Source organism: Venturia canescens, chromosome 9, assembly GCF_019457755.1.
Source record: "Venturia canescens isolate UGA chromosome 9, ASM1945775v1, whole genome shotgun sequence".
Taxonomy (NCBI): domain Eukaryota; kingdom Metazoa; phylum Arthropoda; class Insecta; order Hymenoptera; family Ichneumonidae; genus Venturia; species Venturia canescens.
The window spans coordinates 14948261-14961005 of record NC_057429.1 but is presented as its reverse complement, the minus strand read 5'-3'; the positions used below and the strand labels follow the sequence as shown (position 1 = coordinate 14961005).

Genomic DNA, 12745 nt, shown 5'->3' with positions numbered 1-12745 from the left:
TTACCTTCCATAATTTATTTTTACCACTCAAATGTTAATCATTTTTTCCACTCAATGATGGAAATTGCGATTCTACAAAATCGTACATATTTCAAGTTTAAATTTTAATATTATCGCTTCCATGGACTACAAAAGTGTTGAGGTGCCCTCTGGGGGAAAACTCATACAAAAAGCTTGCGGCTTCGGTAGCCGCGAATTTGAAAATATATCATTGCCGATTCTTAATTCAATAATAGATGTTGCAACGAAGTTGATATATCCCTTAAGAAGTCATTCAAACAAATCGTTTTTTAAAAAATAAGTAACTCGTTGAACAACAAATTTTTCGTTTGCTCTTCTTTCACTTGCGTACCGTATGACCTCTAAATTTTTCGACTGACTTGCCCTCTCCACGAATTCGCTTATTTTGTGCCGAAGGAAACATTTTTTTCTTCGTCGCGTTATATTTAACTACCAAAACAATTAATAAAAACACAAGTATTTGCGTCGAAATATACGTAAATTAGTCACAAAATTGTAATTGTATTTCCTTTTTATATTAAAAAAGTATGATTCTAATCATTTTCAGTCCTAACGATTATTATTATTAAATCTTTAATTAATCTGTGATTTTTTCAGTTCACGAAAGAAAAAAAAAATTGACGATTAATTGCAATGACAATATGTTTTCCTGTCTTCGTTTGCAGTAAAAAGTATAATACTGTGATGTTTTTCGATAGTTTAGAGTGCGAAAAACGTGGGAATTTTAATAATAAGTGAATACTTCAATGAAACAGCAATCTAACGGCGAGATTTTTGCTTTTTTCACGAGAACCTAACCTATAAAAAGTTTCGTAATTCGATAACAATGGATATTTCACCGTCTTCAAGTATGAATCAGGGTAATCTGTCACACAGCAGCGACGGATTTATGAATGTTCCAATGGACACGTCGTTGGATGGATTAGGAACGAAACGTCGCAGGTCGGAAGAATTTTTTCTTATTTGCTCTCATCGAATAACCTTCGAGAACGCTTTCTGATGTTGTTTAATTGCACAGCTCTTCGAGGACGATTAAACGCAGAAAATTCGATGACGAGCTTGTAGAAACAACTTTCAATCTCCAACCACCAACCACCAGTGGAAAATCCAATTCTCGTTCAAGAACAGTTTCTGTTTCGACGGGAACATCAGATGTTTTACCCCCCCAAAGCTTGCCGAGCCCTGCACCCATTCCTGCTACCATTACACAGCCAGAACGATGCCACAGGAGACCTAGCAGACCTGGAGGATCCAATGGTACTGGCAGAAAGAGCAAAAAGAATAAAAATCATCCTCATTCTATCAATGCCACTAAAGATCTCGGTCGATGGAAACCTACTGATGATTTGGCACTCATCACTGGAGTACAACAAACAAACGACCTTAGAATGGTATGAATTATCTGGAATACTACATTTTTTAAATTATTCTATTAAACAAAATAATTATATGGATATTTGAGATTCAAGAAGCTTAAATTCTCTGAAATTCCATGTTGTCTCAGGTGCACAGAGGAACAAAATTTTCTTGTCGTTTCACCTTGCAAGAAATACAGCAAAGATGGTACGCCCTTCTCTACGACAGTGCAGTTTCAAGGGTAGCGGTTCAAGCAATGAGAAATTTGCATCCAGAATTAATAGCGAGTGTGCAGGCCCGAACCTTATACAGCAAGGCAGAAGAGGATTTACTTGGAACGGTAAAATCGGTGCGTTAAGAACGTTTACGCACGAAATTTATCTGCAATGTTAAAAATGTTTGAAACATAATCTACGAAACATGGGAAAGTGAAACTTGGTGAAACATCCTAAGAAAAATCCATCGTAAGTTCTAAACAAAAATACTTTTTTTGCAGACTTCGCAACCGACACTTGAGAATTTCCAAAAACTTTTGGAAACAAACGCACAAACTTTTTATCTAGCCAGAACAGCAAAAGCGTTGTTGGCTCATTGGCAGCTTATGAAACAATATCATTTATTGCCGGATCAAACTGTACAAACTTTGCCTCGAGGAGAACACGTGCTGAATTTTTCTGATGCCGAAGACATCATCAATGACGCAGAGCTGGTCGAGCAGAAGGACGAATCGATCGACGCAGAATTGGCGATGGCTGATCGTAAAAACAAAAAAGAAATTCGTGTCATCGAAAACGAATTAGGCAGATGGCAAGTTCTCGTCGATAGTGTTACAGGCGCAACTCCGCCGGAATTTGACAACCAAACTTTAGCGATACTGCGGGGGAGACTCGTGCGTTATCTCATGAGATCACGAGAGGTCAGTTTGATAGTTTTAAAAAGATATCAAATAAGTTTTCAACAACAGATTTATTCATGAATGTGAACCCTCGTTCTCTAGTTTTGGGTCACTGACCACAGCCTCAAACACTTTTTTCACAAATACAAACTCACAAAGTTGTCCTGATTATATAAAGAAACGGTATCTTCGGGCAAAAGGAAATTTTTTCGGATATTCTCTAACGCATGCAAATTGTCATTCGATTACTTGATTATTCAAACAGATAACTGTGGGAAGATCAACAAAGGATCATCACGTTGATGTTGATCTTACTCTTGAGGGTCCGGCATGGAAAGTTTCTCGTCGACAGGGAATAATAAGATTGCGCAACAATGGGGATTTTTTTCTGTCGTCCGAAGGGAAAAGACCGATCTTTGTTGACAGTCGACCGATTCTCGCTGGCAATAAAATGAAGTTGAACAACAATAGTGTAATTGAGGTAAAAAAAAAACTGGCAATCAAATTTCTATTCAATCTTCCATCATCATTCCTAATTTCGATTTTTTAATTTTCAGGTTGCAGGACTACGGTTTATATTTTTAATAAACCAGGAACTAATATCGGTAATTCGTCAGGAAGCGGCGAAGCTGAATTTGAATCCTTGAATATACATCTCGTTTTGAATCGAGAAAAATCAATGTTTTGATCGTAAATCGAAAATTTGAATGAATCAAGAGGAAAAATTTTGTCTCAATGTTCGAACCCTTCTCTTGTGACAAATACGTTTTATTGACGAATCCTTCAACGAGACGTATGCGTTGAACTCGTGAACAAATAATCGTCAATAAATATGATTACAATTTTGACCGATCCAGCAGTTGTTTACGCCGTCAAAAAATATTGTAAGAATGATACGTAATCACCGAGAAATTTCGCATTTGTAAAACATTTTTTCGTTGCTTATTTATTCGCAATGTGGTAATAATTGTAAAATACTTTGTATTGCTGCATTAAGGAAATCAAAGGAAAAATACACTCACTATCCAAAATGTTCGATCTTTTTTTTAATGGAAATTTAAAGCTTATTTCTATGTATTGTTATATCAAAAAAAACCTGAAAATTCTTAAACATTTTATCATATCCCCAAAATCCTCTCTTAGATTTTTAAATTTCATTATCAAACTTATATGCATCATCAAAAATATTTGAACATAGGACGCTCGATCCAACTAATATTTTAGTTCTTGAGTTGTACACAAGATAAGGATCGTACGCTTTCGTTACGGTACAGTTCATTGCAAAACTCTATCTCTTCCTCCACGATAGCAAGAACTTTCATTCTATCTTCGTTTTGGAGTGAACATACTGATGCTTTTTTACAACTGTCCACCTTCAAAATGATAAAAAAAGTGGTATAAAGTAATTATTTGATACGGCTGTTCGGTTTTTCAAACTCGAAGTTGGTTATATACTTTTGACGTTGACTGTGCCTTAGAAAGTGTGTGAGAAACACATAGTGGCGACCTCTCAACTTAACTCAAAAATAGTGCATCAATACCAGCAATACTTGTCAATGCATGTATATTAGTTTTTGTTTCGATTTTGTGGTGTTCATTCTCGTATATTTTTACACTACAGGTTTCCCTTATCAGACAATATTTATGTATTACCTACGTTATCGCACCTTACAACGCCATCCTGTGTCATTTCGCGCATAAACGTTGATTTTTCAAATTTCTGATTAACCGGGAAAAAACAAAAGTTAATTGTGTGCTGTACGCTTCAATCTTCAGTACATCCTTGACAGTTGAAAAATGTTATGGGACCCATGAAATTTTGAGGTTTTGAGTGCCAGTGAAAAATGTTATTGATCTAATAGATCGAAATCTCATGGATTCTTGGTGCAGATACGGCCAAGATTTTATCGTAAACTAGTTACGCAGTTTTGATAAAATTTCTTCAGTAGGATTCAAGTGTTTTCATATATATATATATATATACACTTCCTAATGTTTTTCATATCCAAGAAATTTTTATGGTTAAAGATGGTTCGTGTATGAAATTTTGGAGAAATTCAACCGTTTTGAGAATGTTGAATTGAAACTCAAGGTCCAATGGACGAACCGGTGAAATCCCCACCTTCAATCTCCAGATTTTCCGATGACCCAAGCACCAGAGGCTTTGATCAATCAGCCGGTGCCCAATGGATTTATCCAGAGAATTATCCCTTGCGGGATTATCAATTCAATATTGTGAAATCTGCGCTTTATCACAATACTTTGGTTTGTTTACCAACAGGTACTAACAATGTTTTTGTTGCTTGTTTTTTCGATTCTTTTTTTCTTGGAAGATTTGTAAACTTCCAAAGGCGTTGAGACGCTTTTAAATGCAAAATTTCTTGCAGAGACTCTTGCAGAGAATTATATTTTATTTTTGTTTCAGGTCTTGGAAAAACATTCATAGCTGCAGTTGTGATGTACAATTTTTGGAGATGGTATCCTATGGGAAGAATAGTATTCTTAGCTCCGACGAAACCCCTCGTTGCACAACAGATAAATGCATGTCACGATATCATGGGAATACCAAACGAGGAGACAATAGAACTCACCGGTAAGATAAAAAATACTTTGTAAAGCATTTGGACCAAATTCATTATCAGAGAAAATATATAGCGTACTTTTTTCAGGTTCTATGGACCAGAAGAAACGTCAAGTAGCTTGGAACAACAATGCTGGAGCAAGAGTCATATTCGCAACTCCACAGGTTTTTCACAATGACCTGGAAAAAAATATAGTACCAGCCGAGCTCGTAAAATGTGTGGTTGTGGATGAAGCACACCGAGCCTTAGGGAAACACTCTTACTGTGAGGTATAGTTGTTTTCTCACTTTGACAATCTTTCCCAACAGGCTCCATTCGATATTTAACATTTTTTGAATTCCTGGTTCTCAGAGTGTTCGAATATTAAGTGAGAAGAACAAATTTTTTCGAGTTCTCGGTCTGTCCGCAACACCTGGTGGTAAATTGGACGCTGTTCAAGATGTGAGTCAAGATTTATTAAAAAATTTCTTATTCTTATAATTATTCATATTGAAGATTCTGAGTAAATCTTATCTAGTAGTTGAAGATCACAAGCCCATGACACAACCATCGAATAGGAATCATTTAAAGATGAAACAACCGATGCTGAATAATTTGAATTTCTTATCTTTTGAATTTTTGTAAACAGGTCATTAGGAATTTATACATTTCTCGACTGGAATTGCGAGACGATACATCACCGGACATAATACCTTACATCAACAAACGCAAACTCGATATTATTCTCGTAGGTTTAGGAGAAGATTTAGAAAAATTTAAAGATCGGTATATTATTATAATGGATCCTCATGTACGTGTTCTCCTTCAAAATAATATATTACGTGGAAATACCAGCAACTTGTCGAAAGGGAGAGTAAGTATTTTACGTAATTATCTTTTACTATAAAAATCTTCTTTTCAAGAATTGGAAAAAGATCTTTTGTTTATTTTGGCATTTCCTTTAAATGGTTGTTTTAACGATGATATTTAATTTCCAGATTTTCCACATAAACAAAGAGTGGCACCAGAGACCCAAACAGGGCAACAATCATGGACTCATAACAAAAACTTTGATGATACTTCTAACAATGTATCACGCTTACGAATTAATGATTCGTCATGGTCTACGAGCTTTCTACAATTTTTATCAAAGTTTGTACAATATGATACTGCTCATTTATTTTTATAATATAACTTGATGAACAACAACTCATTTTTTAAAACTAAACTTCGAGGCTGATCTCATGATCAGAAAGGAATAAACTTTTCATTCATTTTTCACAGAGCATGAAGACAAATTTTGGTTAAGTAGCGAGCACGCGTTGGCGGAATTACTAGAAGAAATAAATTATTACCTTGGCCCATTTCCGGACATTCCTTCGATATTGACGGAAAGTTATCCAATTGTAAGCAGAAGAAATTGAATTATCTTGAATTTAGTTTATCCTTGAGCTCGTTTGTAATAACAAATGGAAGGGCGAACGATAAAGTTGCCTCTGACGAACGTAAAATGATGCAAACTTTGAAAAAAGAAAGTTTCACGAAACATGAGAACAGCTGATTGAGAAAATAAGAAATTAAACTTATTCGCAGATTCCGGAAGGTATTCGATTCGGTCACAACAAATTTTACAAGCTAAAGGAGATCTTGTTAAGACATTTTGAGAATTACCGGAACAAAGACGAAGAAACAAGAGCCATCGTTTTCATTGAGGTTCGCTATTTTCATGGCGTAACAGAAAACTATTTTTAAAAACGTATTTCAACATTAATTTTGTTTCCCTAGTTCAGAGACATCGTGAACGAAGTGTACGTTCTTCTTCTACAAGCAATGCCTTTGTTACGGCCGCAAAAATTTGTTGGACAGGCAGGTCAAAAAAGGAAAGAACAGTCGAAAGCTCTCGAGGATTTTCGTTCTAACAAAGCCAACGTCCTCATTTCAACATCAGTCGGTTCGTAAATGACAAAACAACGTGAAATTTTTAAATCATTCGTTGAATTAAACAAAATAGCATAATACCAAATGTCAAGTGAAACAAAAATTTTTCCATTATTTTCCACATTTAGTGAAAAAATATGTTTCGAGATGAGAATCACTGCTTTTCTTTTGAGCGAGAAACGCACAGGTCAAGCTATAGATCGTTTCTTTTGTGTTGAGCCAAAAATTCCTTGGCTTTGTAGTGACTCAGCCATGGGGATCCCATCGACTAACGACAGAATCAGCGAGAATCGCAGTCTTCATTTTTTGCTGAAGCAAATGGCGGAATCTGAGAGTCATCGCTTCCTTCTTTACTATTATTTCTCTTAATTATATAATCCTTACAATTTACAGGAGAGGAAGGTTTGGACGTAGGTGAAGTGGATTTGATAGTGTGTTTCGACACTACTCAGGTCAATCCAACTCGTTTGGTCCAGCGGATGGGAAGAACGGGACGGAAACGTGACGGTCACATAATCGTGTTAGCAACAAATGGAAAAGAGCATGAGGTGCGGGACCTCAGTTGTTTTTCTTGTTGAAAAAATATGCCCAATCCCCAAGACTTCAAATTATGAAATTCATGCTTCTTTTAATATTTCCAGACCTTAAAGTCTTCGATGTCACGAAGAGATTCTCTCAATAATAAAGTCTTACATTCGAGTGGGATATTGAGTGCTCTTTATTTGGAAAGTCCGCGAATGGTCCCCATGGATCTTCAACCAGAGTGTCGGAAAATATGCGTTATAGCACACCCCAAAGTTGCCGGGCCTTCTAAAAGAAAAGGAAAAACGAAAGAACCGAAGAAACCACGCAAAAAAGCCGAAACCAATAACAAAACTAAGAACACAAAAAATCGTGAGTCATGAAAATTAATTTTTTTGTTTGGAAATCTCTTAATTTTGGAGACATTTCCTAGAACACTCCCAGGATATTTGATAGTTCAAAAAAAATTATGCCAAAACGTTGTTGAAAAGTCGTTGCAGTTGGATTAATTCGCTGAGAGATTATCGTGTTTGGATCAATTTATTTTTTATAAAATATATGAAAATGTTGAATTTGAGTTTTACTTCGCTTTTTTTCCAGCTGTTGTCTCTGGAAGTCACTCACTAATGAAATTTTTCAAACGAACGAAAGAAGATTTCGAAATGGAAAGTGATAACGAAATCGTGGATTTGACGATGAACAACGTCCCTCAATCGGTATCTCACGCATTAAAAGTTCCTCAATGCAACAATAGTACTGTAAAATTGAGTAACATAAAGCTACTTACTTCGGACGATGCTGCAATAGAATTTCTGACGTTGTGCACGATGAAGAGATCCCAAAACGAGCGTGCGAATGATGGTGGACGGAAAACAAATCCTTATTTTCCTTCGTACTATGAGAAACACGAAGAAATAAATTTCAATTTCGAAATACCGAATTTGAAAATTCTGGATTGTTTAGAAACGCTGGAGCCTTACGTCGAGCCGATAACGAATTACGGAAACAACGAAGCATCGATATTTCACGAAGACAACGAACATTTTCGGCCTTCAGGATGCTTTGAAGATTTGTATCAAAACCAGAATCCACAAAACGACGACAATGATTTGTGTGATTTGAAATTCGAGGCACTGCTCGATGATTCCAGTAGCGACAGTGACAAAACGCGGATTGAGCCATTGGAGGACGACAAACATGATTATCCGATCGACGAAACAGTCGACTGGGGTGAAAGTGTCTCTGAATTTCAATTAGATCTCGACGAATGGTCGGACGAGATGAGAATGACGCCTGTAAAGAACGGATGGAACGATGACGACGCTCCGGAGCCAACCACCGCGTCCCGCAGCCCTGATAAATCGACTGAGAACTTAAAAAATGTCGTCGAGAGCTCTTTGAAAATGAAGGCAACCGAGAAATCAACTGTTGAACCTGTCAGAATGGAAGACAACGCAGATGGTGAATTCAGCGTTTTCGAACAGTTGCTAAACCATGATTCAGAAACGAATTCTGAAGATAATAAAGCGAATTCCGTCGAGGACGGAACAAGCAATGATTTAATTGATAAATCAGGAGCTTTCGAAGATCTGTTGAACGAAGATTCGGAAACGAGTTGTGAACAGAATAAATCGAATCCCGTGGACAACGAGACGTGCAACGATTTAGTTGAAAAATCACAAGCTTTCGAAGATCTGTTGAACGAAGATTCGGAAACGAGTTGTGAACAGAATAAATCGAATCCCGTGGACAACGAGACGTGCAACGATTTAGTTGAAAAATCACAAGCTTTCGAAGATCTGTTGAACGAAGATTCGGAAACGAGTTGTGAACAGAATAAATCGAATCCCGTGGACAACGAGACGTGCAACGATTTAGTTGAAAAATCACAAGCTTTCGAAGATTTTTTGAACGACGAATGGGAAACGAGCTCAGAAAAATGTGATTCTGATGCGACGGTCGACGGGCTCGGGGAAACGAACGTTTTCGATAATTTACCCGATGACGATTCTTCCACGAAGTCAGGCCTCAACAATTTCCAAGAGAAGAACGTCGCTCTCATTGAAAATGAAGAAATCGAAGTTAATTCGAAAGAGAAACCTGAAGAATTTGCACGTATTTTGGATTCCCTGTCAGACGACAGCGAAACACAATTCGACGGGGAATTCAGTGTTAATAAAAAAAACAGCCAAGTTTCGAGCACTAAATCAACGAAGCACATCAGATATTCGCATGATGAAATCGCCGATTCGATCGAAAATCGCGACAAGCTAATTCCATCGCGTGGAGCATCTGAAAAAAGCCATGACGACTCGATCGATTTACTAGACGGTTTCGAATCACGAAATTCCCAAAATTCTAATTGCGAAAAAAGACATTTTGGAGTAATTTCCGAAATATTGACGAATTCGAGGAGTTCTGCTTTCAAAAATTCGACTCCTAAAACCTCCAAACAAGAACTCCCCGGCGTAGCGTTGTTGACGCACCACGAGACAAGCGAGCGAACTAGCGCGACGAGTAATATTGTAAACATCGATACTCAAGGTCACGAAATGTCGCGCTCCTTCGACGGCGAGTCTGAGAACTCGCGTTTTCGTGAAAATGACAACAGCTGCGATAGACAATGCACGAGCAAAGTTAACGTCGAGGAAGCATCGGAATCGGACGTAGATATTTTCGGAGCTGACGATCTTCTCGTCGATTCGGATTTCGAGGAGCAAATCAACGAAATTGAAAAGAGTGCTGGAAGCAATACAAGTGCATTGAAAAAGGACGCAATTTTTGAAAATTATCTTGATAAAAGTGGGGAAAATGTTGTCGTTGAAAAGCCTGAAAATATCGGAGTAAACGGAGATAACGAAAGTGAACAAATTCCCGAGATCGAAATACCTGAGAATCCCAAAATAAATGCCAACGACAGGAGCGAAAAAAGCGTCGATTCCGGTGTTTTAACCTCAGCTGGAAAATCGGAAAAAATAGCTGAGCAATCGATCCCCGAAGACGCAAAAATCTGGCCAAAACGTGATATCGTTCCCCGAAATTCGACAGAATCAGCAAATTCGTCGGTTCGATTAGCGGCGTCGGATTTCGACCTCGACGATTGTGACTGGGATCCGATCGATTTTGAGATTCCTGTTGTAGATTCTCGTGCACCGAGGAACGACAAAAACATCGTAAGAGGTGCGGGATCGAAGAGCACCTGGATCGATCGACCCGAGAGTGAATCGAGCGAGGTTAAAAATTCGGGACATTCCCCAAAAGCCACCGGTTGGTTATCGACGGAAAAACCGAAGCCTCGTCTTTCGTTGAGTAAAAAATTATCGCGAAATATTTGTAACAGTTTTTGGAAGGGTAGTAGAAACGAGAGAGAGTCGGGAAAACGTGACTCGGATTCGGAAAACGATTTCACAGTTCTGAGACTCGAAACAAAGTTTTCCAAAAATTTTGACGACGATTGTTTCTCCAAACCTCGCCCAGTATCGGCAATTAAAAAGCCCGAAATATCCACGACGATGAGCAAGTCGGTCAGGTCGGTCAGGGGTCCGTTGTCCTTGAAACGGTTCGATGTAAATAAAATCGAAGAAACGAAATTCTCACGATTCGCTGCGCCTCCAAAATACAGAGAAAAAGAAACGAGCCACGGTACGAGTGGCGTAAAGACACTGGGGATTGGGGAACCGAGATCACTTTCCTGCAATCTCGACAATAGAAAAAGAAAAAAAGTACAAATGCATTCGAGTGCTGCTAAAAGGCTTCGTCCAAAAAACGCTTTCATCGACGACGAAGCTGAAGTCTCCACTGATGGTGAACTTTCTTCCGGCAGCTCGGGATGCGATGACGATCTCGATGGGTTCGTTAGTTACACACAAAATGTCGACGATTCAGTCGACATGCAAGCTCATTATCTACAAACAGTGAGAAGTCCGGTGAACGCGCGCGGTTTTCATTTCAAAAAATCTAAAGATCCGAACCCAGACCTGCAAATTTACTCACAACCGCTGCTCGATGAACCCAACCATTATATCAATGTAAGTTTTGCTAGATCGTTGAAGCACCGCCCCCAAATGCATGAAAAATAATGTCAAAACAAAAGAAATGTTTTTTACTCAAAAATTTAACGAAAAAGATATTTCGAAACTTCTAATTAAATACACATCAAGTTCGACCAACCGCACGTCGATTATTATGAAAAATCAATAATTCGATCTCTTCAAAATTCTTTTCTTCCAAGTGTTTATGATCACTGTTTAAAAAATTTTTGCAAAGCCATGTATTCTCAACAAAATTTGTGAGTAGATTCGAAATCGAACGTGAGGATTTAATTTTATTTTATCTAAATAAAATTGAATAAAATAGAATAAATTTAATTTTATTTCATTAAAATTATTTAATTTATTAATTTGATCAAAATATCCTTCTCATTAAACGTATTTTCGAAGAAAGTTATGCCAGAAGCGTCTTTCAGTATATTCAGAAGTTTTCACTTAACAAAATTGTGTGCTTTAAAAAAAATCTGTTGCTCTACCGAAATTTGTTTTGAAAATGAATAGGATTCGTTCTGCGTCGACGAGGAGGATGAAGTATTCGAGGAATGTGTAACGAGCGATGAGTTGACGAGGCTCGAAAAGTTGGAAACGGAGCTGAAAAGGAAGAAACGAAAACGTACTGAATCTGCAGAATCACGTGCCAAGCGGAAACGAAAAGTTCTCGCATCTACGCACGACACAACGAGCAGCGAGGATGAAACGGAGAATCTTCGACGACAAATCCAAGAAGAATCGTTTACGCTAAAAAATAGATGAAGATGAAATATTTTTTTCAATCTTTATATTTATGAGAAATATTTCGATGGAACAACCGCTGAGCTTTATCCTTATCGAAATGAATCTTCTGTGATATTACGCCGACTGAGAGCTGTATGAACTTGAAATTGTTGATAGCCAAAAGTGTTGATAGAAAAGTCTAAAATATAATCTCAAAATTGTCATTTTTCGTGTAGCTGGAACCGTGTTAATTTATGTTCACAAAATCACTCAGCTGTCCGATGTGACGTGAAAATAATTGTTTGTTGCGTTCAAAATCATTTGGAGCGTCCGTTATTTATTTTCGGTCTAGTGAAGTCAGCCTAATTATAGAATCTTTATCGGCAAGATCCGATCGTTTATTTGATTATCATGCAATACTTTCTCCCTTTCGGCGTCCCCGATTAAAGTATCATTTCCAGTGTTAGATGTTTAAATTATTTGAATTTTGTTTTCTTACGCTGACAATACAAATATAGATTGCAGTATTTCACGTTTAATTATTAGTGTTTAATTTAGTGGCTAAATTTCGTGCTTGTACGCAATCATATTCATTCCAAGCATTGAAAGAATAAATGCGATGTTTTCAAGACCAAACTTCCTTGCTGATTTTCGTTTTTTTTTCTCCATTTTTCTCTCCTGTGATGAAT

General features: G+C 37.4%; 2 protein-coding genes across 4 annotated transcripts; both read left to right on the top strand.

Annotated features, from left to right (window-relative positions):
* Positions 1–243: 243 nt before the first annotated feature.
* On the top strand, positions 244–3303 carry Rcd5 (microspherule protein Rcd5). 2 transcript variants are annotated; one of them, XM_043429514.1, is made up of 7 exons: positions 247–516; positions 619–963; positions 1040–1412; positions 1526–1726; positions 1874–2293; positions 2538–2753; positions 2830–3303. In XM_043429514.1, exons 2-7 carry the CDS (start codon positions 848–850, stop codon positions 2917–2919), a joined length of 1416 nt encoding a protein of 471 aa, XP_043285449.1. In that variant the 5' UTR covers positions 247–516; positions 619–847; the 3' UTR covers positions 2920–3303. The 2 variants fall into 2 exon arrangements, with proteins under 2 accessions (XP_043285451.1, XP_043285449.1); XM_043429516.1 differs by having other exon boundaries at positions 244–963; positions 1526–1717.
* Positions 3304–3868: 565 nt separating this feature from the next.
* Positions 3869–12692, top strand: Fancm (FA complementation group M). 2 transcript variants are annotated; one of them, XM_043427897.1, is made up of 14 exons: positions 3869–4181; positions 4301–4553; positions 4698–4865; positions 4942–5123; positions 5206–5295; positions 5483–5707; positions 5832–5985; positions 6118–6239; positions 6427–6546; positions 6619–6784; positions 7165–7319; positions 7413–7665; positions 7894–11321; positions 11844–12692. In XM_043427897.1, the coding sequence occupies exons 2-14, from the start codon at positions 4370–4372 to the stop codon at positions 12093–12095; spliced, it is 5499 nt and encodes a 1832-aa protein (XP_043283832.1). In that variant the 5' UTR covers positions 3869–4181; positions 4301–4369; the 3' UTR covers positions 12096–12692. The 2 variants fall into 2 exon arrangements, with proteins under 2 accessions (XP_043283832.1, XP_043283831.1); XM_043427896.1 differs by having other exon boundaries at positions 3869–4217.
* The last annotated feature ends 53 nt before the right edge of the window (positions 12693–12745 follow it).

Bases quoted from the DNA above. Each gene is read 5' to 3' on its own strand.
- Rcd5 (XM_043429514.1), top strand. From the start codon at position 848: ATGGATATTTCACCGTCTTCAAGTATGAATCAGGGTAATCTGTCACAC. The intron at 1,413-1,525 runs GTATGAATTATC...ATGTTGTCTCAG, and splicing joins AAACAAACGACCTTAGAATG to GTGCACAGAGGAACAAAATT. The intron at 2,294-2,537 runs GTCAGTTTGATA...TTATTCAAACAG, and splicing joins ATCTCATGAGATCACGAGAG to ATAACTGTGGGAAGATCAAC.
- Fancm (XM_043427897.1), top strand. From the start codon at position 4,370: ATGGACGAACCGGTGAAATCCCCACCTTCAATCTCCAGATTTTCCGAT. The intron at 6,547-6,618 runs GTTCGCTATTTT...TTGTTTCCCTAG, and splicing joins GAGCCATCGTTTTCATTGAG to TTCAGAGACATCGTGAACGA. The intron at 7,666-7,893 runs GTGAGTCATGAA...CTTTTTTTCCAG, and splicing joins AACTAAGAACACAAAAAATC to CTGTTGTCTCTGGAAGTCAC.